The following is a 23,585-nucleotide window of genomic DNA, read 5'->3' on the forward strand; positions in this document are numbered from 1 at the left end:
AGTGGCAATTTGAAGAAAACGTTTTTTTTTTATTTTTAAGTCGGGTTTGTTTACACTGGCTGGTTTACAGCCCCTCACACCCCCAACCTAACATGACTTGTGCAATGAAAATGGTGAGTAATATCAGAGCAATCCAATCGTACAGTTTTGAGCCAGGTTCCAGCTCTATTGTGGATAACATGCAACTTATCATCTACAAGTAGATTCATCGGCATGAAGTGGTGCATGCAGCCAGCAAGGCCAAGTGGGCCTTAAAGGTGGGCAGAAAATGGAGGATCCAGCCGGGTTTGTCCGCAGTTTCCATGGTGGCTTATGTGAACACTCAGTGGGCCGGCTCGCTATGCTAGCCAACTGCCTGGTGGACACATTGAGTGCCCACTAAAGCCAAGGTGGGGCCACCATGGAAACTGCGGACAAACCCGGCTGGATCCCCCATTTTCTGCCCACTTTTAAACCATATGGGGCCCACTTGGTCTTGCTGGCTGAGTGTAGTACCTACGTCACAGCTACAGCCTTTTTCCAACAGCTTTTTTTGTCTGCTCTTGATTCACAGCAATTTGAATAAGGAAATACCCATAAATGCAATTTTAATCTTAGTTTGCTTTATAGATGTTCTCCATATAAGAAAAATGACACAATTGAGCACATTAAAAACAACAAAAACGTGAATTTTCATTGGTGTGGGTCTTTAAAGTGTAAAACAAGAAAATAGGAGTAACAGCTTTGCTAAAAGTTATTTGAATACATGTAGGGTAGTTGTGTAAATGTAACTCCTTACTTCTCATTTAGTTTACCGTTTTTCTTGTTTTAGGACAGAATAGTGCAAAAAGTCCTCTCTGGCTTGATTTTTTTTTCCACGGGCGTGATTAGAGCTCTGACGTCAGCCAGATTGTTAGGTGAGTCTCGCGCAGCCAGTCGCGCGGCCGTCTTCGAGCTCGCGTGCCCCTCCTTCGTGTTAAGATACGGTGAAATCTCTGGCACGCGCAGTCGTCATCATCAGCGCCGCCCTGTTGAGAGAGGAGGCAGGAGACCCCCCTCCCCACCTAACAACAACCCCAACCCCACAGACTCGAGCGCTACGACCCCACCTCCCCTACCCCCTCTGAGAGAGGGGACACAGTGAGAGAGGCGCAGTCACCGATTCGGGATCCCGGCTCCGTTTCGCCCTCAATCCGGGCCTAATGCTGTAGCAGACAGCGCGGGAGGAGCACGACAGAGAGACCACGCAGTGACCGAGGATCGCCGAGGGACAGGGCGGACCGGGGAGAGACGGGATTGCTCATTCGCTTAGAAACATGGGATGTACACTGAGCGCCGAGGAGCGCGCGGCTCTGGACCGGAGCAAGGCCATCGAGAAAAACCTGAAGGAGGACGGGATGGTCGCTGCTAAGGACGTCAAACTGCTCCTGCTCGGTAAGAGAAGAGCGGGGCTGCGGCCGCAGGGCTGCGTCGCCTTGGCTGGCTTTGCTGCATGGGGCGGAGGTGCTCTCCGTGGTACTGATCCTGCCTGCCGCTCTCACTCTGCCCTTCGTTCTTTACAGGCGGCGGAGAGTCCGGCAAAAGCACCATCGTGAAGCAGATGAAGTAAGTGGAGCCTTTTTCGGAGCGATTTCTGCGCTCTCAAACTCGAGTGAAAGGCCCGAGATTGCGCCTCCCCTGTCTGTACTAGGACAGGTTGAGCCGCCATGTTTCAAGAGGCCCCGGAGGAGCGCCGGTGACTTGAGCACCTCCTGCAGACCACTGAGCGAGGCTGCGGAAGGCCGCGCCGGTGCGTCCCTGCGGGGTGCTGTTCACGGCCAGGGTGCTGAAACGCACGACTACAGGGACCGCGCGCCGTGGGTGTTGGGCCCGTGTCACTGTGCGTGTGTCGGTGTGTGAATTACAGCGAGGTCACTACTGCTCCATTAGTGAATACCTCTGCTTTTAATCTTAATGGCTTTAAGTGCCCGATATCGCCGGGAGTACTTTGACTATAAAGCGGATTTACGCAGAAATATGGCTTCTAAAACTACATCTAAACCTACTCCTGTCTAAGCTAAATCACTCTTTGATGTTTTACACGACTGCTGTTTTTCCCTCTAAACCTCTTAGTAAAGTATGTAGATGTTTCGACATGTGAAAGACAGTTTTTGCACATTTTGAAGCATCTCCTTAGTTTGGCAGGAAGCAGATGTTCCTCTTCTTCCTGCTGCACCGCCTGCACCCCTCCCTCTGTACCTTACCTCACCTCATTACCCTCCCTGCGGTCCCTGGTATCCCATAACTTGCTGCTATTCCCCAGACCCATGATGAAGGTCCAAATAGTGTTTACAAATACTCCCAGGGCTTGTTTTAGCCAAAGCAAGCAGCAGATTGATGGGTTTTACCACTCACCTTGGGTCGTAAAGTTTAGGTATTGAAGGTTACATGAATGGTGTGATCTGCAGCCTCTTCATTGTGACATAATGATCTGGGAGAAGTATCTGTTTGTGTGCAGGTCCACTCCTATTGCAGTGGTAAAGTGAAAGTAACAGGACGTTTTAAGGCCTCAAACTGGTCTGAAAATATGACCTATAACAAAGTGGAATAATACACACAGTGGAGTAGATTTTGCTTGTGGATTTTATGAATTAAACAAGGGGGCTGCTGCTTCTGCTGCTGCCGCTACTCAGCTGCAGAAATGTCAGTGATGTCTATTTTTATACTTAACATTTTCAGACTCTCTGATTGGTCAAAGGATGTCATTAATAACTCATAGTGTCTGTGTTAGGAATGTCTTAAATGCTAAATCCACAGATCTGACCTGAACAAAGGCCTTTTTGTTTAAAAAAAAAAGTTCATTTAGTATTTTCTAAATGGTTTGTAAGAAAAAAAAGTCTGAAGATATATTAAGAATTAGGTCCAATGTTAAACTTTTTGCTGTAACACATAAATGGAGGCTTAAACGATCACTTCTTTAGAAATTTTCCATGGAAATATTCAGTAGAGATCCATCAAATGTGCAAAAAATCGATTCAAATTTGTGTTGCATACATGCAGTACATTATTTTTAAAGATGAACCAGTATGGTAAAAATCAAGAGTGAATTCTGCAAATGACTGATCTATAATTCAGTTTATTTTCTCCTAAAGGTTTTAGACACGTTGAAAGAGCTTTAGTGATGGAAGATGTGTCAAATTCTCCACTAAATATTATAAAGACAGACACGATTTTTATGAAAATGTATAGCCTGAATTTATTGGGGGATCTTGCCTGTTCCCTTTCATTTAGCAGGTTAATGTTTTATTGCATAAAAGTGTTAATTGTGATGATGGTGGTGGAGATTCAGGCCAGGTGGCTGATCTCCGCGGTGAAACATCTTTTCATAATGTGCACTGATGAGATGAAAAGCGGCCTCCCTTATGCACGTCTGTGGTTTGTTAGTACAGCTAGCACGAGCTGGAATGTTGTCCGAGTTTTATGGGATTATTTTTTAGTAATTTGAGTTTAAGATGTTCTATCCAAATCTGGCTAGGTTGTGAAGAGTTTGACTGTCCAATATTGTACACTAGCGATTGATTTGTGCTCTGATTGAATCTCCTCCATTACACATCATGCATTATAAATGTTTTAAATATCACATTACTTTCCAGTTACTCTTCACAGACTGAGAAAGTGATCAGTTCCCATGCCCATTAAAGATGGGCACACTTGAAGAGGGTAAAAGGCGATAGAAATTATTAGGAAAAGATATGAGCATCCCTCTCTTTTACACACAGATGCACAGGAAAGCAAGCAGCAAATGTGGAGCTTTCATTTTGAGAAGAGTTTTTTTTAAATGAAATCCAGGAACATATGGACGTGTGAGACCATTTTTCTGTTCTAGCTTGTTTCCTCTGAGATAATGTCTGTGCGCGCATGCAGGATTATCCATGAAGATGGCTTTTCTGGGGATGATGTGAAGCAGTATAAGCCTGTGGTCTACAGCAACACCATCCAGAGTTTGGCCGCCATCCTTCGAGCCATGGACTCTTTGGGCATCGAGTTTGGTGACAAAGACCGAAAAGTTAGTTTCACCTGTTCCTGCATAAGTTTTGATGCAGACACTGACGTTTGATTCTGAAAGCAGAATAGAAATACAAAGATCAGAAGATGGATTGACACAAGTTACAGTGTTAGTTTGGGAGAAATCAACCATCTTATGCTCCTTACCTGGAGAAGAAACAAGAACCTCACATGAAATAAGAATATTTTTTATACATTTCAAATAACAGATGAAGTAGGGTAGATATATTTCTTATGCTACTTCCTTTAACCAGATGACTAATATTTTAACCAGGCTGATGCTAAGCTGGTCTGCGATGTGGTCAGCCGCATGGAGGACACAGAACCATACTCTGCAGAACTTCTCGCTGCGATGAAGCGTCTATGGGCTGATGCTGGGACTCAGGAGTGTTTCAACCGTGCCCGGGAATACCAGCTTAATGACTCAGCTCAATAGTGAGTGCAGCAAAAAAACAAAAAAACTGTTGCTAATTTCTGTTTAAAAAAAAAACTTCTTTTTTTTCTCTTTTCTTGACTCCCTGCCTGTTTTTAACAGCTACCTGGACAGTCTAGACCGGATTGGGGCAGGAGATTACCAGCCCACAGAGCAGGACATCCTGAGAACCCGAGTGAAAACCACTGGCATTGTAGAAACTCACTTCACCTTCAAAAACCTTCACTTCAGGTGAAGACGGCTTTGCAGCTTCAAATGACTCAGTTTGGGGACTTTGGTTCTGAACTTCTTACCTCCTTTTAAGGCTGTTTGATGTTGGAGGTCAGAGGTCAGAGAGGAAGAAGTGGATCCACTGCTTTGAGGACGTCACCGCCATTATCTTCTGTGTTGCTCTGAGTGGATACGATCAGGTTCTCCATGAAGACGAAACAACTGTGAGGGTCTTTTAGTTATTTCAGTATGAGTGTGCGGTAAATTTTTAGTTATGGAGTGAAGACTTGATGATCCCACAACTATACTGAAAAGTAACTGGTACAATCAAGTTTTTAAACCTGAATGGCATTTATATTCATACAAAGACAAAAATTAACTTTTGAGTATTATTTGTGACTAAAAACAAAAAAAAAATTAGGGAAAGTTTTTTTTAATGCAGAATAAATTGTTAAATAAAATAAAAACTTGTAATATAATTGCAGGAGTTAAAATTTTCTAGATAATTTCTGTGTTTTAGTCCTGAACTCTTGTACTTGGGGCTCATTGTTGTTCGTTTTGGCCCACAGAACCGCATGCATGAATCCCTCATGCTTTTTGACTCCATCTGTAACAACAAGTTCTTTATCGACACCTCCATCATCCTGTTCCTCAACAAGAAGGATCTGTTTGCCGAGAAGATTAAGAAATCGCCGCTCACGATTTGTTTTCCGGAGTACACAGGTGAACCCGCAGTTTTTCCTGAAACGTCTTCTGTCCGGACTGGAGTTTGTCTCTCACCCTCCCCTCTCTTTCCTCCTCCCTCTGACTCCAGGTGCTAACACATACGATGATGCCACTGCATATATTCAGGTTCAGTTTGAGAGTAAGAACCGCTCTCCCAACAAGGAGATCTACTGTCACCTGACCTGTGCCACAGACACAGGAAACATCCAGGTAGTGTTTGATGCCGTCACTGACATCATTATTGCAAACAACCTTAGAGGGTGCGGCTTATACTGAAGCCCGGCCAGAAGCACAGAGGTTGTCTATGGAGTGTGTGAAGTTATAATAATGGTAATTTTGATGATACTTAAACACATAAATATGTAATTCTACACGTCCAAATGGACCCAAAGAGCTGCCGTCAGACACCACACTGGATTATTGCCATGATTTGTTCCCTTCCTTATTTGAAGTATCCCTCCCCCAGTTTTGTCTTTAAAAAAAAAAGGGTTTTTGGGCTGAATGTTTCCATGTTTTGTTGATGGCTATATCAACAAATGTGAAGGTCAGAAGCACCAGTGGGTCTATTCAGCTTGTCCTGCTAAACGTACACAAATGTAACACACCATGTAGAACGGAGGGACGCTTTCCCATTCTTGATGGCAAGCCTTTGACATTTGAATACAGCCTCTGGTGCTTCATTTGGCGTGCGAAGGGTGGAGATGACGATGATACTGGTTTTGGGGAGGTGCTGTACTCATGGTTGAGGGTCACGGATGGGAAGAAGGAAGCTGTTATGAACTTTCCTTCAGAGCCACACATGCTCTCGTAGCCTGCGGGTCTGTTCCAATCAGCTCTCTTGTTTTATTTGCAAACACAAGGAAATAGAGACTTCTATTTGGAGCGGCTGCCCATCGCCATTGTCCCCCCCCCCCCCCCCCCCACACTGTAATGTTAGGAAAACCCGTCGGCCTGTTGAAGAGAAGGAAAATTTCATATCGGTGCCAACCATCTGATAATGACAGATAGAGGACTAAGGTCAATAATCATAGCTCATATCTATATTATTTAAGTAACAAATATAATATTTTAGTATCATTGTATAATTTATAAAAGCCTCATGCCCTTCATGCCTCCTCCTACCTCCAGAAAACCCCGTGCCACACATTTATTTCCCTGACTAGTCAAATTTGCAAAGAGGGTGGAAAGACGCCCTACGTTAACATCTCGATCTGTGTGCTCGAATCCTTCCACGTGAATCTGAGTAGAAATAGAAGACTGCACATGGAAAACAAAATCATTAGAGGCAGCCTCTGTCTGGGGAGTTTTATCTTTCCTTTTTTTTTTTAAAAGACCTTTGTTTCCCACTGATGAGTGAACAGGGAACAATTTCTCTTTTCACAGAGGACAAAGTACAGCTCTCCATTTTCACCTGTGCACCCAATCAAGTCATCTTCCCATCCCTGTATTCTCTTTACCCATCACATATCAATCCTCATACCCTCTCTTCATTTTCACCTTAAAAAAGCACCGTACTGTATATAAATATATGATTACACCTGATCAGATTTTTTTTTTTTTTTTTTTACTGTGAATGTTTTTGTGCTGCACCCCATCCTATTCAGTAGTTTACTGGTTGCTCTCATGTGGAATGTTTGTGCTGAGCCAATCGAATGTTGTGTTTACATTAAAGCCACATTTTTCCTAACGACTCCTGCGCTGGTGGTCTGAGTGTGATTACGCTGCGAGGTAACAGAGGTGATGACAAGCTGTGCCATCGCCACGCTGAGGCCGGCTTTAATCTGTACCCGGAATTAAGGTTAGGCAAAGGAAATTAGGCTGAACATTATGAGAGTGGACCACTTTTAATGCTTCATTGCCTTGCGAACAAAGCTTTGCGTTTAGAGTCCGAAACATGAATAAAAGATTGGGAACAGGTCTTGCATGGCAACAGGGCGGTGCTAAAGCGTGGTGGATGGCAGGGATCAGAAGCGCAGCACAGCAGCTCTCAATTTATTAGGTTAAAAGTGTTCATCACAGACAAGGAGCTATTCATATATTGAATGACTGGGCTGGATCAGCTGTCTGACCTGCTTCTGTCAGTTTAATGGGTATGATGTTCATTACTGCTGTGCTTCACTGACATACCCAGAGCTCCACTTTCTTAGTGTCCTGATTTCTCACATCCAGCTACAGGTTAAGAAGTTGGAATTCCCACTGTGACACAATAGCACACTTGTGGTTTTAATTACATATTTTACATTTAATTAATATTAAACACCCCCCCCCACTCCCAGTTGCTTCACATCACATGTCTGAGTGCTCAACTGGAACTGTAGCAAAACTGGCATCAGCCAGGTGAGCCGCAACAGCACTCTGAAACAATCAGAGCTTTTGTTTAAAAACCAAAGTAAAACCTCAGCCATTTCATGTACAGAACCATGGATAACCCCCCCCCCCCAATGCACAGACTGAGCTCAGGTGGGTAATGCACAGTGGTCACTGTAAAGCACAGGCTCTTCAGCTACAGCCGCAGCCTCTTGATGTCTTCGCTTCTGAAGTCGATCCGCAGAGCCAGAACCCGACGCACCTCTGCGGGAGTCAGCCGCCATGTCAGCGGGCCAGAGTTGGGACCCCAGTAATCCAAGATTTCGGTCACCTGAAAGTACAAACATGAAGATGTGAGCATGTGCACTAAAATGTTAGAATATTTTCTAATGTGATTTTTGTCTTTGGATAGTTTTATTGCTCCACTGAACCTGCTAAAGACCGAAAACCTCTGTTAAGTCTGCAGGCAACAAAAAAAAAAAAAAATTAAACTACAACATGTGCTAGCTAGACAAATGTTTAAACATTTCCTCACTGTTTGATTTTATATTGCATCCATTGTACCATTGAAACAGGAATTCATTTTTTTTATGTTGATTTTTGACACTTGTTCATAGCAAAAAGTGAGAGAAATCTTATAGCTTTGGGTGGTGGTTATTATTCAGAAATAATGGACAGATTGTACACAAAAAAGTTTATTAAAGTTGATTTGAATTTTTAGCATCCTCTGTATGTAAAGTTGTTGTGAAATGGCTCTATCAAAATATAACTTAATTAAATTAAAATCCTGTTTATACGAGAAAACTGGCTTGAAGTGCTGATGTAATTTTGTATTTTTGTTTTACTGGCAGGAGATGTGACTTTAAAAAATAGCATGCAATAAATAAAATTTATTAGGCTTTAAAAAAAATAATGTCAATCTGTTTAAGAAGTCTAGCTCCAGCCATTATGATAGCCGAGTGGGAAAAATAGTCCAAATTTCAGTGTAAGTCAACAACCAAAAGTAGCTGCAGCTAAGAACAGAAATTGTGAAAAAGCTTATTTTTTAAAGCACTTTATTTTCTTTAAATTGGAATATAAGCAATCTGCTTAATCTGCTTTACTTTGCTTTTTCAGATAAAACCTGTTTTTTCAGGGAGTGAAAGTGTATGATTAAAAATAAATAAAGAATGAGCTCTCAAATCAAACAGACGTCCAACTTCTACATTATGGTATAAAGTGGGTCAAAAAACAAAATTCAATCTAAATACCTGAGAGTGTTACTAAGGTAGAAGCTCCAGGATAAAGGATCTTTTTGAAAGTAGAATACTTTGGTAAGAATGTATAAGATCTAAATTTACCCTCTCCAGGTTGAGGATAGTTGCCATTTGTGTGAGGCGAGCAAACTTGTCTCTAATGGTCCAGGTGGTGACAGTGGTGAGATACGCCACAAGAGATCGAAGCTCTTTATCAAACTGCAGCCCTCCAAGCTGCAACAAAAGGATCAGAGTAAGGTCAAAGACACAAAATTCACCTATGTGCTCGTGGACCATCTGAAGATAAGCCGGAGCCTGTAGTTCTTCTTCCTTCTGTTCACAGGAAGCTCACTGCCACCTTGTGGCCAAGTTTGGCTCTTCAGCCCTCATTTCTTTGTGCTCACCCTGCTGAAGGAGCATTTGAGGACCGTCTTCTCCATCTCAATTGCTATTAGGCTGGTCATCAGGCTCGTCATAGTATCGTAGATGACGGGGGAGAGGGCCGCCTGGTGAGATATAAAAATGAGGATTACAAAAAAAACCATCAGGAATCAGTGGACTAAAAGGTACAAATACCTTAAACTCTCCCATGAGTTGTTCCAAGTTTACAATGAGCTGCTGCACCCACGGGTCATTCGCTTCGTAATCATTAAACTCTTCCTGTGAGGACAACAAAAAAATCCAAACATGTTTTACAAGATCCAACTTGTTTTTGTTTACAAATGCAAAAGCATCACCTCTTCTATGTTGTGTGAGACGGACAGGAAGCCGCTGATCCAGGGTTTAACTTGAGGCTTTATGGCTGTTGTGTTTAATTCAGTCAGACCCTCCTGAGAAAGAAAGCAGAAATGTTTACCATAACAGTGCTATAGTATTGCTCACAGGGGTCATTTTCAATTATACGTGTTCCCAAATTTAAATAATTATGCTTCCTTAACATTCAGGTCTCATGAAGAGGTGATGGTTTTCTAAATGGTAAACTTAATAAGCCCAAACTCCACTGAACTCATCACTATCCTAGTAATTTTTTATGCCATATATTTCACTTAATTTGACTTATAAAACCTACACAGCTGTTGTATACAGTGGTTATGTTCTAAAAAATATAATCTGCAATAAAAACAAATCCACAAAGTAGTTAACTTTTATTTTTTTACAGTAATACTAGATTTTTTTAAGGCTGTTAAACTCTTTCTCCCTCAGACATGAACATTTTTACACTTTTCTCTTGCTGAATGTAGATTTGGAAGGGTTGCAAGAGGTGAATCGGGTTTTATTGAGGGACGACTGTAAAGGAAAAGTTAAGAAAGTAGTGATTATGATTAAAAATCCAGCAAATATTACTTTTACTGCTATGACCTTAAAAAAACCAAAGAAAATCTGAAAAATAGTGACCAACCTGTAAGAGATCTTTGAACTTAGTGGATGTGCTGACCAGGTCAGACAAACAGCTTTCGATTTTGGCCTGTTCTCCAGATCCCGCACCCTGACTGAACAGCTTGGAACAGTCATTCTGTGGAGGCAGGATTTTAGTTTTTAAGGAAAAAAAAATAGGACATGTTAAGGAGAGGCAGATGATTGGGAAAAGATGTCTTCCTTACCTCCAAGTTTCTCTTCAAAGTTGTAATATTCTCACTGCACACCTCCACATTATTTAGAGTCACCTGGTTGAGTAAAAATAAGAGACACATAAAGATTATATATAGATTGTTATAATAATGTCCAGTTTTTTCAAAAAACATCTAGGGCCTGATGTGCTTAACTTAGTTTTAAATGCTTGCTATTTTTCTTTTAGTATTTTGAAGCTATTTTAAGAACAAAAAAAGTTTGAATTAGTGCCATCCAACTATTTTGCATTCATAAGATTCCTCTTTTAAATAGGAAACTTTTCCGGAAATAGGTTTAGAAAAAACCCCACAATAAGTTAAATAGACACAGAGTGAGGCACAGTTGTGTGCGTTTATATAGCTTGTTTACCAGAAATGCAGCCTTGGCGTTCTCTGTGCTCTCGATGCCCAGAGTATTAAACTTGCCCTGCTGTAAGCTGCTCTGCATCAGGCTGACTGCACTGCTCACACCGCGCTGGATGTCCTGGAGCGTCGTAGCTGGGAAGCCCTGCCGGAGCTTATTATATAGGACCTCCCTGATGCATGAAAGAGATCATGCAGAAGGAGGCACATGCATGTCTGAGATTGAATGCAGCAGATAAAAAGATGCATTGATCATGTCATGTTGATACATGTAGTGCACCTGAAGTCAGACTCCAGCACAGAGTTGGCGTGATTGATCATCGCACAGAGGCAATCAATGTTGGAGCTTGACAACGCTCTGCTGATACATTTTTTTACTATGTAGAAACAGTCGTCCACCATGCTGCTGGTCAGCTGTCCCTTCTCATAGGTATCCATAGATACCGCCTGGTGAAAAATGAGAGAGAATTTAAAAATACCAATGGAATAACATTTATGCACAGCAAGAGGAGAAAACATGAATGATTTGTTGTTGAAAACATGATTTCATTAAACTAACAAGTCAGCTGACAGCCTGAATATATTAAAAGATCAGGTTTTCTTGTTTTATTTTTGGATGTAGCGGGTATTTTTCAAGACACTGGCAGGATTTGTGAGATAAAACTGGGAAAGACGGGTCCAACCAGCCAGCATATTTACAATTACTAAATATTCAAGATTACTCAAACTGAAGATTAATTAAAAACATTTTTTAAATAACTTCTTCAAAGCTACAATATTTAACATGTCTAAGACACACAGACCTTGTTGACCGATTCCCTCATGTAGTATTCCTCCATGGGAATGTAGTAGCCTATCAGCTCCTGCATTGCCCTGCTCAGGGAACAGTGTTTTAGTAGTTTCTCCACACTTTGTTGATGCTCTGTGGGTTCAAAAATATGTGAGAACATTTTAATTAGCAAATTCTAAAGAAGGGTTTTTACGTTTGATCTTGCACCTTGAAAGACTTTGAGTACCTTGCGTGATGCTCTGGGGGTCTCCGACTTCAAAGTCAGCCATAACGCGACGACGAAGAAAACGCAGGTAAAGCTCTGCCCGGGCGTTCATCAAGGTTACTTCTGCAAGCACAGGGTCCAGTTCCCTGTTCATGTGAAATGCGGGACATAAAATCAAACATGAGAAGGAAGAGCACAAAAAGGAGCAGCACAATGCTATCTTTATCACACACAAACCCACCTTGGCTCGATGCTCTCTCCAGGCATGCTCTTCATCATGCTGCTCTGGACTACCTGAAACTACAGAACAGACTGGAGGGCTCAGAAAGAGAAGAGACACAGGATAAGCTGCTGATCAAATGTCAACCTCACCTTGTTGAGGTATTCTCTCTGCTGCATGAATTTGTCAACTATTTTCTGGGCCTGACGATCACACTCCTCCTGCAGGTGAGTGATGAGTGTGTACAAGTGGCCTGGACCGTAATACGTCTCTACGATAGGTTGGTGCGTCTCAATGACACGAGCGATGCCTGCAAATGAAAACCAGCTATAATTGTGTAAAAGATAAAACAATGGAGACGGTCAAAAGTTTCTGACCTTCCAGTAGCAGTGTCAGCGTGTCTGCAAATATCAACAGAGCTCTCTTCTCGCCCAGATCGCCGCCTGTCGCCAACAAAAGGTTCTCCTCTGCTTTGGAAGCAAGCTGATTGAAAAAGTGTCAATGTTTTTAAATGTGAAAAAAATTACCCAAAAATGGAAAATGAACAATTTTTCTTAAAACTGTACATACAAAAATAAAAATGGGTCGAGGCGTAACAAAAACTTTCTTCCAAACAATGCGGCAGCTCTCATGGTACTAACCTGACTGCAGAGATATTGACCAAATCGGGCAAGGCCCTGCTGGTGAAGACCCAACAGAGGGAAGATTTTGAAAAACCTCTCAACCTGCGCCAGGTCAACTGCTGCGACGGCCTCATCCAGCTTCTTTGCAACGATGACCTTCAGTTTCTGCTCTGCCTCCTGCAGCAGGACCAGACTGGCGTCCACAGCGCTGCCTGTGCAGCCACAATGAGAAATTGGTGATACATGCCTGTTGCAAGTAATAGTGTTTGACAAGAAGAATAGCAACACTCTATATTAAATGTACTAAAAATCAACTGGTAAATAGTTTGAAACATCAAACAAAGACAGCCACAATTCCTATTTTTTATATGATTGACTTTGACAAAACTGCAGAAGGGATTTGGGCATTGATTCAGCTAACTAAGCCTGTCCCACTTCAGAGAAACAGAACAGGGGGCATCATACTCTCTTCTCCCTGTCTGCTCAGCTCAATAACCGACTGGTCCAGAGACAGGTATCGATGGATGTGTGCAGCAGCCTGTTCATAGTCTTCATTGCGCAGCGCGGTCTGCACTCCATCTGTGCAGAATTTCAGATCAAGAATATCATCGGCACGCTGGATGACATTATATAACCGTGTCTAGAAGAAAGAACAGAGAAAAATAATGATAAGAACACAAAATAAAACCCCTAACTATACGTAGCGCAAAAGGATGTACCTTTGCCAGGTCCAACTGTCTGACTTTTTGGCTGACATTTTCTGCCAGACTGCAGGTAAAGGTGATCATGCCTGATAATTGACTGGCATCGCTTCCGATAAGCTGTAGACTAGGTCTGCAAACATGAATTTTGCAAAGAATTTCACAAATCCTTATGTGAAAAAGCTCAGCAATTCAGCTGCTACTGAAGGTAAAAGGTGTGTTGTGTGTGTTGTGTACCCCATTCTCTGCAGTGCCTGCATCTTCTTATGAATTGCTGCTTCCTGACCAACTAGCCTGTCCAGCTCAGCTTCTACTCCTTTCTGTGAAAAACAAATTAAATACAGATTTACTGTTTGATACAAGAACAAAATTAACAAAGAACTACTTAAAACATTGAAAAATCCTTCATGTAAAAAAGTAGTAAACCTAATTCATATGCATGTGGGAGTTAAAAAGGAACTAGCAAAACTCAAAAACTTAACGCTAAAATTTCTTTAGAACAAATTAAATCAGACAAAAAACTAATTTAGCATTTTTTAGTTATTAAAATACATTTATGAATAAACTAAAAAGAGGTAAACTGCTTACAGTTTTCTTTTCTGTTTTTGTAAAATCTCTTTGTATGGGTTGTGATGACAATTAATCTTATTCTGTATGGTTTTTATTCTGATTGTTTTTTTCCAGTATATGTTAATTAAAATCTACTTGTTAAATTAAAATGTGCCTAAATAAACACAAAAGTGTTACGTAATTAAACTACTGTTAGAAGTACTTCTATTTTTACTTTAGTAAATGTAATAGAGAAAATGTAACACGTTACAACACACCGCTGGGTTAAGTGTTATGTTTTTGAATCACTGTCTAGTAAACCACAAAACTGTCACATATTAGGTAGTTTATTTCCCAGGCAGAATCAAAATCATTAAAAAGGATAAATATGAAGAAAAACGGATTCAAAGACAAAAAACATAAAATTTCAAAATCCAACTTAATATTAGCGGTGCAACAAAAACAACAAGAAATAATGGAGCTATCCAGCCGTAAAGTTTTGAGTCAGATGCCAACTCTGACGAAGAAAATGAAGATGTGGATGCATCAATTTGTCTGCAAGTTTTTGCATCAGAATGAAGCAGAGCAGGGAGACTTTGGTCCGTCCATTTGTGTTTTTCTCGCACATCTGGTTCCGACTCACCATGATTTGAATACAGAAATACTCAGAAATGCCGTTTTCAGCTCAAACTATTTTATATAGGTCCTCCAGCATAAAAAAACCCAACAGGAACATGTTAAAAACGCAGTTGTCATTGGAGTGGGTCTTTCAGATTTGACCATGGAGACAGAGTCATTGCACAGTCAAACATGACACAGGTTTTAAGGGCCGGACTGGACGGATGAGCCAAACGGAACCAATTTGGTTCTTGATCAGAGAGATCTTTACAGGAGCAATGATTGATGCTTCTGTCTTATCGGAGTTTAATTTGACTTAGCTATGAACCACTGATAGATGGATGCAGGTCCAACAGAACAGTTAGTGTAGTTTAGAATAATGAAACGAGTGGTGCAGTTGGATGTTCTCTGCAAAGAGATGATGGATGTCAGTAAACTTGCAGATTTTACCTCTCCCAGAGAGAGTATGGAAAATGTAAATAGGATTGGTCCTAAAACTGGACCTTGAGGTATCCCACATGAAAGCTATGCTACTTTAGAAAAGATATTCGCATAAACATTAAAGCTTCTATTAGAAAAGCATCTCAACTGAACCAGAGAATCCAACTTCAGCAAGTAGTCTCATCATAAAGTGATCGACACAGCATGAAATGATCAGAGAAAAGGCCCAATAAAACTATGGCCAAGTACAAAAATAGCCAATCACGTCATTTAAAGCCTTTCTAACCTGGAGACAAATCATTCACTCCCACAATAAGAAGCAACATTTACTGTTAGGTTAAAAAAGGCTAAAGGGTTGAGCAGGACATGGTTGTTCATGTTGTTGTTTGCATCTCCAGAGTATGTGCGGAAGTTTGCCGACACTGTCAACATTTAAACGGCTTCCTGTACGAACCTCCTCTTCGCATAGCTGCTGGTAAACTTTCTCCAGATCCTCGAGCTCCGTCAGCGAGGAGATGGTATCCATACTCACTGAGCACAGGGAGCTCGATTCGCAACGTTTCACTGCCAACGGAGCGATGTCAGCCATCTTTGGCTGGACGGGAACTTGTCAACGTCATCTCCCCTTTCCCCTGGGTTTAGTCTGCCAGGCAGTGGGCTTCTCAAGCGATTATTCGGACTATAGAATCGCACATGCGAAAGCTTGAATAAACCAACAGGTTTGTATTTATATAAAAGAGGCGCAAGTCTAACGCTGGTTAATTGACAAAATAATCATTATAGTTTGAAACCGGAAGTGCAACCTGCGAAAATAAACTGGCAGGTGTACGATGAATGCTTCATGCAAATTAACCCCCAAATAGTGAAAATATCTGCCTGTTTTTATGGAAACGAAGGCTGAATGAGGAATATATAGACGTTTATGCATCTACTAAATGCAAATGTTATTATAAGATGATTTAACTTGTAAATCATTTCCCAAATGTTCATTCTTTATAGCTCTACCTCCGCTTCCACCCAGACAATTCAGGTACCTTTCAGGGAACATCCCATCAAGTCTACAGAATTTATTTTAATTATTTACCAAGAAGTGGGACACTCATGCTAAGAATAATAATAAGTTCATTTTAAAATGTGTTAAAGTTAACACGTGAAGCACATTGAATATTTGGTTAAAGTCAAGCCCCTTAAATTTGTACTTCCTGTTATTCAAACTATTGCAATGTGGTATTAAATTAAAACAAACGCTTTTTTTAAACCAGGCATTTCGCTGTTTTGTATAATTCTACACACAGATATGCAAAATTCCTTTCCTGGAACAGAGCCAGTTGGAAAACTGTATGCTGCTATTAAACCTCAGTTTTTGTAAACCCTAGCCTACCTCTTTTTTTTTCTTTTTCTTAATTACAATACATAATAATAGTGCTAACTCTTATTTAGATGTCTGTGTAGCATAAATCTTGAAAATAAATATGATTTATCCTTTGAAGTTATGTTTTAAGATTATTGACTTTCAAAGAAAAATGATAAAACACAATTTGTAATGTCTTCCGCACTGAAGTTATATTTGGTGTTTTCCCTAAAAAGCCTTTTTTTTTTAAAAAAAAAAAAAGGCAATTAAAACTTGCTACAAGTCCATCTCTACTGTCTTCTTCAAGATGTTACAGTTCCATCTTTAGCAGTTAAGCCCTTTAATGAGCTTACATGGTGGCAGGTGCTAAATGTTAGTCTCTAGCTCCCAAATCACCAATGAGTGCTCAGAGTTTTGATCTACAACTCTAGGAAGAAGATGAACTGTTCATCTGATTATCATTCATACCTACAATAGATATGTTTGAAGCGGAAGGATTTACAGGGAAATAATGTCAACGAGTCACTGACCCATACTGTAAAAGAAAAACCCGTGTTTTTCATGTCTGCTTTGGGTTTTATGAGGGCTAACAGTGAAACAGGTTTCTAAAGACATTTCCTACAGTGTCTTTAAGAAATATTTTTTAATGTATCACAATAACGGTAAGAGTATTTTCCTTACTTTAGCAGAAAAATTGGATTTCTAAAACAAAACTCAAGAAAAAAACTCAGCAGAGAGCCCAAATGAAAAAAAGGCTTTTATTCCATGAAATAATCAGAAACACAGGAGCAATACACACTTTAATGCAAAATTAGTGCTGAAGTTACATTTGTTAAAATTGTCCAAAAAAAAAAAGAAGACAAATATTACAGCTTAAAAATAAAGTCACAGGCTGAAATACAAACACAGAACAAACAATAGGAACTACTGTCCAAACCATCTCATAAATAAATTATAAAATGCCTCCAAATTAAATCCAACTTTTTGAGCGACCATTCCATAAATAGGCTGCATCTTTCAGTGCAAAAATTAAAAGTTGGTTAATAATAATGGAATGTATTTTAGTAGTGATGCATTCTACAGGGAAAGGTAATGTGTTTTTTCAAAGAGATTAGATGTAAACTTGTGTTATTTGCAAAGCACTGTTGAGGTAAGCACTAAACTTGTAAGAGTAGATCCATACATTCAAACCAGTACTTCCTATTTCTACTTTCGACGGCGTATTGGTTCTGACTTGGGTTTGATTTCAGGACTGATATTAGTGTCAACAGTAAAATGCAGTGAGTGAATGGGACAAATAAATAGTCAGGATACTCATTTAGGGTTAAATCCAGTGGTTCTACTCAAAAACAAAAAGCAAGACAAACAAAACATTCCAGAGGGTAAAACACTTTGTGCCAGCCTTAACGCTCCTTTCACATCTGCAATAATTACTATTGCATAAGTCTGATCTTTTAAATAGTTTTTAGTTGAAAATAAATGTAAACAAACCTTTCACTGCAGCTTTCTCAAACTAAATGTCTAGTCTCAAGGGCAAAACTTACTTCTGAAAATGATTTTTAAATGTCTTAGGGGCTCATTCTGGGGATGCTGCTACAAATAAGATATGTAGGACTTACACTTAGCTTATTTTAGACAATCCCTGGTATTGATGTGGGTCATGGCACAGCATGACAGCAAAACAAAATAGGCTTCCAATCATAAAAACTGAAGAATCAAAAGAAAACAAATAACAAGTAAACCACTCAACACAGCTCCATCATTATAATTCTGCACTGTTTTAACTTGAAATGAGAATCTTTTCAAGTTCTGCCAGAATAACAGGGGGTTTGGCAGTCAAACCGTTCATGTACTTTGACATTTATACCTGAGAAAAACACTCCCTTTTAGTAAAAGATAGAGTTTTTAATACCTTTAATGCCTGATTCAAACACATGAGAGTCTACATTTAATGCTAAATATAATCTCACAGTTTAACTATATTCTGCTGTCATTATTCAACTGAATTAAATAAGCAAAAGCAACCAAAATTTAAAAGTTGTGACTCACAAAAACTGCTCTTGAAGAGCATTTAAGCATTCTTTAATTACATATGCAGTCAGCTATTTGCCATTTCATGGATCAACGTTTCAAATGTTAGGTGAAGCAAATTTTATTGGTCATTCTGGCGAAACCTCAGTTTGACCCTGAAACTAAGCAATATTTTCTGAACAGAATCCAAATAATGGAGCTGTGGCATACAAATGTAGTGTAAATACAAATAACAGCAAAACATGTCGTTGCTTGTTAAAATAAAATAACTGTGAAGTACAAAGTAGTCACGTGTGATGTAAACGGCACAGACACCTGAATGTAGGAAAAAGATTCAGAGCTGAATTCCGTCACACCTGTAAGTCTGGGTTTAATATAAATTATCTCAGTTTTTGTTTCTCTGAAGAGCCTCACAGAGGTTCTGGTTGGGATCTGGCTCCTTACTCATGATCTCCACAGACACCCACTCTCCAGTGTTGCTGGACTTCTTCACTGCCTCAACCACAGTCTGCACGTACAGACCATCCTCAAAAGTTGACGCCATAGCAACCGGTCTTTGATCCCACGATCGGCGCTCTTCGTGAGCCTGGAAAGACTGTCTCAGTGCTTTTACCATGGAGCTCAGTCCATGCAGGTGAGGCAGGGGCATCTGCTTCACCTCTGGTCCCAGCCACCCATTTCCTCCTAGCAACAGCTCTTCACCCTTACTCCCATTGCGCTGACCATAGAGGTCTGTGCCTCTGGCAACCAGCCTCCCAGTGGATCCAACTACCATTACCTCCTGTACAAATGACCCGGGCATGTTAAAGTTCAACGTCACAGTGCAGCAGACACCACCCGATCCTGTTCCACCCATTAACAGCTGGAAGAAACAGAAGTCGTCGCTGGTGATGCGGCGGATGCCTCGGATCAAGCTGTTTTGCTGCACAAAGGTACGCGTCAAACCGTGCACTCTGTGAGCTCGTGCACCAGTCAGGTAGCTTAAAAGGTCAATGATGGCGGAGCCAACAGTGTGCAGCCCCCCTCCTCCCATCAGCTCCTCACACGTCCAGCCATATGGCTGGTCCAGAAGGCTCGGTCCATATACCCGGACGTCACAAACTTGTATTTCACCTACATATCCTTCCATCAGCCTCCGGCGCATTTCAACAAAAGAAGGCAGGAAGCGCAGAGTATTACCCATAATGCTGAGCAGCTGGGGGTAGTATCTTGCTGCGGTCACCATTTTAAATGAATCCACAGCAGTTGCAGCTTTCTCACAAACCACATTCTTACCTATACCTGAGAAAAGGTGAGAAAAAAAAAAAGAGAAAAATCAAGTCAGACAGTTGGTGCTGATAGTAATGTAGCTGTTAATAAGTAAAGTAATGTAGCTGTTAATAAGGAAATATAAGGAAGGCACTCAGGAAGTTACAGCTAAACAGGAAACTTGGCTTAGTGTGTAGGAATGGATTCAACAACAGGAAGTTCAATTCTCACATTAAATTGTTTTTTTTTTTGATTATAGAATTTATGTTTGCTTTATATAATTATCAAAACAATGACTTTAGGTTAATATTTTTTGACATTTTTTTCTACAATGGAAAATCTCAATTACAGGCAAACTCCTATAATTTCTTTAAACTAAATAGAAACTAAAACAGTTGTAGTTATTTTTCTTTACAGCACTCAAATGCACAAGTATATAGACTTAATGACAATAAGTTGAAGACAAAAATTATTTGCTAGTGGCATCCACTACTGCTGTACATATTCAGTTAACTATTACTGTTTAAATTGATATTTTGGAAACAAAGTTTACATCCGTGATTGGATGGTCACAATCGTCCTTTGCAAATATCTCAAAAGCTCAGAGCTTAAACATTATTCTCCATTGTAGTTTTTCATTTCACTTTTATTAACCAAACATCATACAGATATTTCTTTTAATTAAATAACTTTGTGTTATTTTTAAAGTTTAATAATAAAGAAACTCTTACCCAGTGCTTTAACAGCAATCTGTTTTGTCATTGATGGGGGAATATAGATGCAAACAAGATCAACGTCTTGGTGGAGAAGGACGTCATCAGACTGGCTGGTGTGGAAAGGGATGCCAAGTTCTTTTGCAAGGCCGCACGCCTCCTCTTCGCTGCGTCCCCAAAGAGCATGAACTTCAAATCCTTCGGCTTGCAACAACGGGACCAGCACTCGGGCTGTGCTCCCAGTGCCAAACACACCAACTCCAGGCAACATGGCAATGCCACTTAGTCTGATTTCACTGGCATCTTCACGTACATCTGAGGAGAAAAATAAATGCTGGTCTTTTGTTTACAAACTTGGAAGAATATTCACAACAGTGACAAAAACAAAGCATCTCTTTGGCAAAAGCAGTTAGTGGATGCTAAATTAAATCTATAAAATTGGAAACAATCTGCCTGAAGTGGTCATTTCTGCACAACTGTGGGTGGGTTTTCTCTTAGTTTTAGTTAATTCATCCACAAACATCCATATCTGATGGTGGAAATGTCCAGGGTTCATTATCAAACAGCCATTTGCATTCTTAACATGCCTTTCCATAACACTCCACACCCTCAAAGTCAGCCATCTCTTCTTCTCTACAACACATGGGACTTTATCACCAGGAAAACGTTGTCTCCAAGGACCGTATATCAAACAGGATCGTTTGACAAAGATTAATTTTGTACAAACCAATACGAACTGTTGTATATGCCTCTGATAGATAAGAGCTTTTCCAACTCGACTGCTAATCATCTCCTTATTATTGCAGTGTCATAGAACTAAACTGCATTATCGAATCGATTTAAAAAGGGTACATTCCAAAATGTTTTAATAGTTCTATGTGTCAGAAAGGTTTATTGCACTGTGAAAACAATTATGAGTTATTGGTGGGTTTGATATTACTAATACCTTTCATACTTTGTTCGTGCCTCTGCCTCGAACATCACGGAAAACAAACCTATTCGTCGACTACTGCAACGGACGACACGACCTCCAACTAATAAGTTTAAAAACCATAACACAGAAAACTCGCTATGGACATCTTGGCGAGCTGTTGAATGAAAATACATTTTATGACTATTTGAGCTCCCTTACAGTGGCTAAAAACGTACGTAAGGACTGCAAGTAAACTTAGAAGACAGAGATCAAAGGCACAAACAGAAGCTATAATGTATGCTAGCTTTAGCACTTTTGGCTAACCGACCACACAGCCGCAGTAGGAACAGATACACTCGCCATAAACCGTCTCTTTATGGTCAACACTTAAACTTTTGTTAGCTTTTGGTTCTTACAGATCGTAAAATGACTGTCTTTGTGTTAAGTACCGACAAGGCGAAGTACCTACAGTTTTTTTTGCCCAGTCAACATCCGCAGGTAAATGTTCAGCCGGGCACTGCCCAGTGGGTCATGGTAACTCCAGGAGCAGCCAATCAGAAGCCGCGAACAGAAGCAGGACAGAGGAAACCGGAAACATTGAAAACTACTGCAGCATTCGCTCTCAACCTTTATTAAACTAAACACATTCTTTTTGAATTAAAACTTATTGAAGAAGGAATACGTTATTTTTATTTCAATAGACAATGAAACTTTATAGTAAAAAAAGGTAGTATAGTTCCATTTATGTGTTAGTTTTTATGTGCTAATTTTTAAAGCTCTTTTATATAAAATTTAAAAATTTATAAACATCTTATTTAGGTTCCTTTTAAACGGTTCAGAGATGAGCAATGTAATAAACTTCATTGTGAATAGATAATTTTAGAAATGTAATAAATGATCAGATTAATCAACTTTTGCACAGTTTTTTTCAAAGTATCAATGAAAAGTGGATATTCTATTAAAAACAAATATTTCATATACATTTATTTAGGGGATATAAGTGTCATTTAGCATTTCTCAAAAGATTTTTCACTTCAAGATTTGTCTTTATGTTTTCAAAATATCTGTAGGGATTCACCTTTAAAAGTACACCTATTGGAGATTTTAATTGTGGATGCTGAAAGGTTTTCTGAAAGAAGACTAAGTCCAGATGCCATGACATAACCTCAAGACGTTAACCTGGATGAAGGAGTCTTTCGCCAATTCTGCTTCCTGGAAATGCCTTTTCTAAGTTTATAAATAGCTCACCTGGAACTCTAGTGCTTTTAGCTTTGTACACTCCACCAACTTGTGCACTGAGAGCAGTTTTGTAAAATGTAATCAAAAAGACGAAGACAGAAGAGAAAATAGCAAAGTGCATACTTTTATGTATAAGATTTATTTAATTGTTAGCAGAATTATGTGTGGACAGTAACAGAAAATACAAGACTACAGTTTATATATTGAGAGTACTACTTTAACCATTCTTGCTACATCCATTTGAAAGTTTGTTATTTGTCTAAATGCCCCCACTTGTTTTTGACGTAGCTGATCTGTCTTGATTAGTAAGTACTAGTTAATTACTTTGTGACACATCTAATGATACCAGTTAAAACTATACAGACACTTAATCTGATTTTGACCTCAGTGTAAAGATCAGCCACACTGTATATATGTCTGTATTGATGTTGTGAGAATGATAATTGCAAAAGAAGTAGTTTTTTGAGAGCTGGCTTTATGCAAAGGTCCAAAGTTTGAGTGTGTACTTGTCGAAAGGCATGAATATCGTTTGTCTTGAACTAAAAAACTAGCAAAAAACAAATAACCTTTCAAAGGCCGTTTGATGAGTGAAAACAATAGAAATTTTTAAATAATCCAGAAGATTTAGGTAAAAAAAGATAAGAAAATTTTTCATATATTAAAAATATAAAAAATTGATTAAATCATAGCTATAATAACTAGATGTGTTACTAATAAAGAACTTAAATGTACTCAGTAACTTAAACATAAATATGTGTGCATATAAGGAAAAGCCCTGAAACAAAGCAAGCAAATAAATAAATGGACAATATGAATCAGCTTACTTTTTTTTTTATTGATGCAGAACAAAAGTGACATACAGCAAAAGAACAAGGAACAATAAACTGTACATCAAATGTTTAAAATAAACGGCAGGGGATATACAGGCAAGAAAATAAAATTATATTAAATTATACAGCTGAGCAAGGTGATACGTTTTAACAGTTTTTTTGTTTGTACTGGGGGAAATGGAAAGTAAGTAAGTTTTATTTATTTTATT

The 23,585-nt window shown here is 39.7% G+C and overlaps 3 protein-coding genes across 5 annotated transcripts; 1 reads left to right on the top strand and 2 right to left on the bottom strand.

Moving 5' to 3' along the window:
* Window positions 1-876: 876 nt before the first annotated feature.
* On the top strand, window positions 877-7,082 carry gnao1b (guanine nucleotide binding protein (G protein), alpha activating activity polypeptide O, b). The gene is made up of 8 exons (XM_004067193.5): window positions 877-1,413; window positions 1,542-1,584; window positions 3,883-4,024; window positions 4,298-4,458; window positions 4,559-4,687; window positions 4,761-4,890; window positions 5,236-5,389; window positions 5,481-7,082. Exons 1-8 carry the CDS (start codon window positions 1,296-1,298, stop codon window positions 5,666-5,668), a joined length of 1,065 nt encoding a protein of 354 aa, XP_004067241.1. The 5' UTR covers window positions 877-1,295; the 3' UTR covers window positions 5,669-7,082.
* A 531-nt stretch (window positions 7,083-7,613) lies between these two features.
* On the bottom strand, window positions 7,614-16,663 carry cog4 (component of oligomeric golgi complex 4). Of its 2 annotated transcripts, XM_023953497.2 has the most exons (19): window positions 15,506-16,663; window positions 13,681-13,763; window positions 13,462-13,576; window positions 13,208-13,382; window positions 12,761-12,954; window positions 12,497-12,602; window positions 12,272-12,429; window positions 12,141-12,199; window positions 11,921-12,045; window positions 11,708-11,826; window positions 11,185-11,351; window positions 10,912-11,077; window positions 10,536-10,598; window positions 10,334-10,447; window positions 9,672-9,764; window positions 9,511-9,594; window positions 9,339-9,440; window positions 9,040-9,168; window positions 7,614-8,030 (listed from the first exon to the last, which is right to left on the bottom strand). In XM_023953497.2, exons 1-19 carry the CDS (start codon window positions 15,638-15,640, stop codon window positions 7,896-7,898), a joined length of 2,322 nt encoding a protein of 773 aa, XP_023809265.1. In that variant the 5' UTR covers window positions 15,641-16,663; the 3' UTR covers window positions 7,614-7,895. The 2 variants fall into 2 exon arrangements, 1 of the variants encoding a protein (XP_023809265.1); XR_013654862.1 differs by lacking the exon at window positions 9,040-9,168 and having other exon boundaries at window positions 7,891-8,030; window positions 9,213-9,440.
* Window positions 16,664-17,146: 483 nt separating this feature from the next.
* Window positions 17,147-21,916, bottom strand: gfod2 (glucose-fructose oxidoreductase domain containing 2). 2 transcript variants are annotated; one of them, XM_004067194.5, is made up of 3 exons: window positions 21,777-21,916; window positions 20,413-20,709; window positions 17,147-19,714 (listed from the first exon to the last, which is right to left on the bottom strand). In XM_004067194.5, the coding sequence occupies exons 2-3, from the start codon at window positions 20,663-20,665 to the stop codon at window positions 18,819-18,821; spliced, it is 1,149 nt and encodes a 382-aa protein (XP_004067242.1). In that variant the 5' UTR covers window positions 20,666-20,709; window positions 21,777-21,916; the 3' UTR covers window positions 17,147-18,818. The 2 variants fall into 2 exon arrangements, with proteins under 2 accessions (XP_004067242.1, XP_078800647.1); XM_078944521.1 differs by lacking the exon at window positions 21,777-21,916 and adding an exon at window positions 21,341-21,466.
* Between the last annotated feature and the right edge of the window lie 1,669 nt (window positions 21,917-23,585).

This window comes from Oryzias latipes, chromosome 3, assembly GCF_053564925.1.
Source record: "Oryzias latipes strain Hd-rR chromosome 3, Olatipes_Hd-rR_3.1".
Lineage (NCBI taxonomy): Eukaryota > Metazoa > Chordata > Actinopteri > Beloniformes > Adrianichthyidae > Oryzias > Oryzias latipes.

Coding starts and splice junctions, on each gene's coding strand:
- gnao1b (XM_004067193.5), top strand. CDS start 1,296: ATGGGATGTACACTGAGCGCCGAGGAGCGCGCGGCTCTGGACCGGAGC. Junction 1,414..1,541: donor CGTCAAACTGCTCCTGCTCG/GTAAGAGAAGAG, acceptor CGTTCTTTACAG/GCGGCGGAGAGTCCGGCAAA. Junction 5,390..5,480: donor TTGTTTTCCGGAGTACACAG/GTGAACCCGCAG, acceptor CTCTGACTCCAG/GTGCTAACACATACGATGAT.
- cog4 (XM_023953497.2), bottom strand. CDS start 15,640: ATGGCTGACATCGCTCCGTTGGCAGTGAAACGTTGCGAATCGAGCTCC. Junction 12,046..12,140: donor GGAGAGAGCATCGAGCCAAG/GTGGGTTTGTGT, acceptor TCACATGAACAG/GGAACTGGACCCTGTGCTTG. Junction 11,078..11,184: donor GTGCTGGAGTCTGACTTCAG/GTGCACTACATG, acceptor TTCATGCATCAG/GGAGGTCCTATATAATAAGC.
- gfod2 (XM_078944521.1), bottom strand. Junction 19,715..20,412: donor GATTGCTGTTAAAGCACTGG/GTAAGAGTTTCT, acceptor ACCTTTTCTCAG/GTATAGGTAAGAATGTGGTT.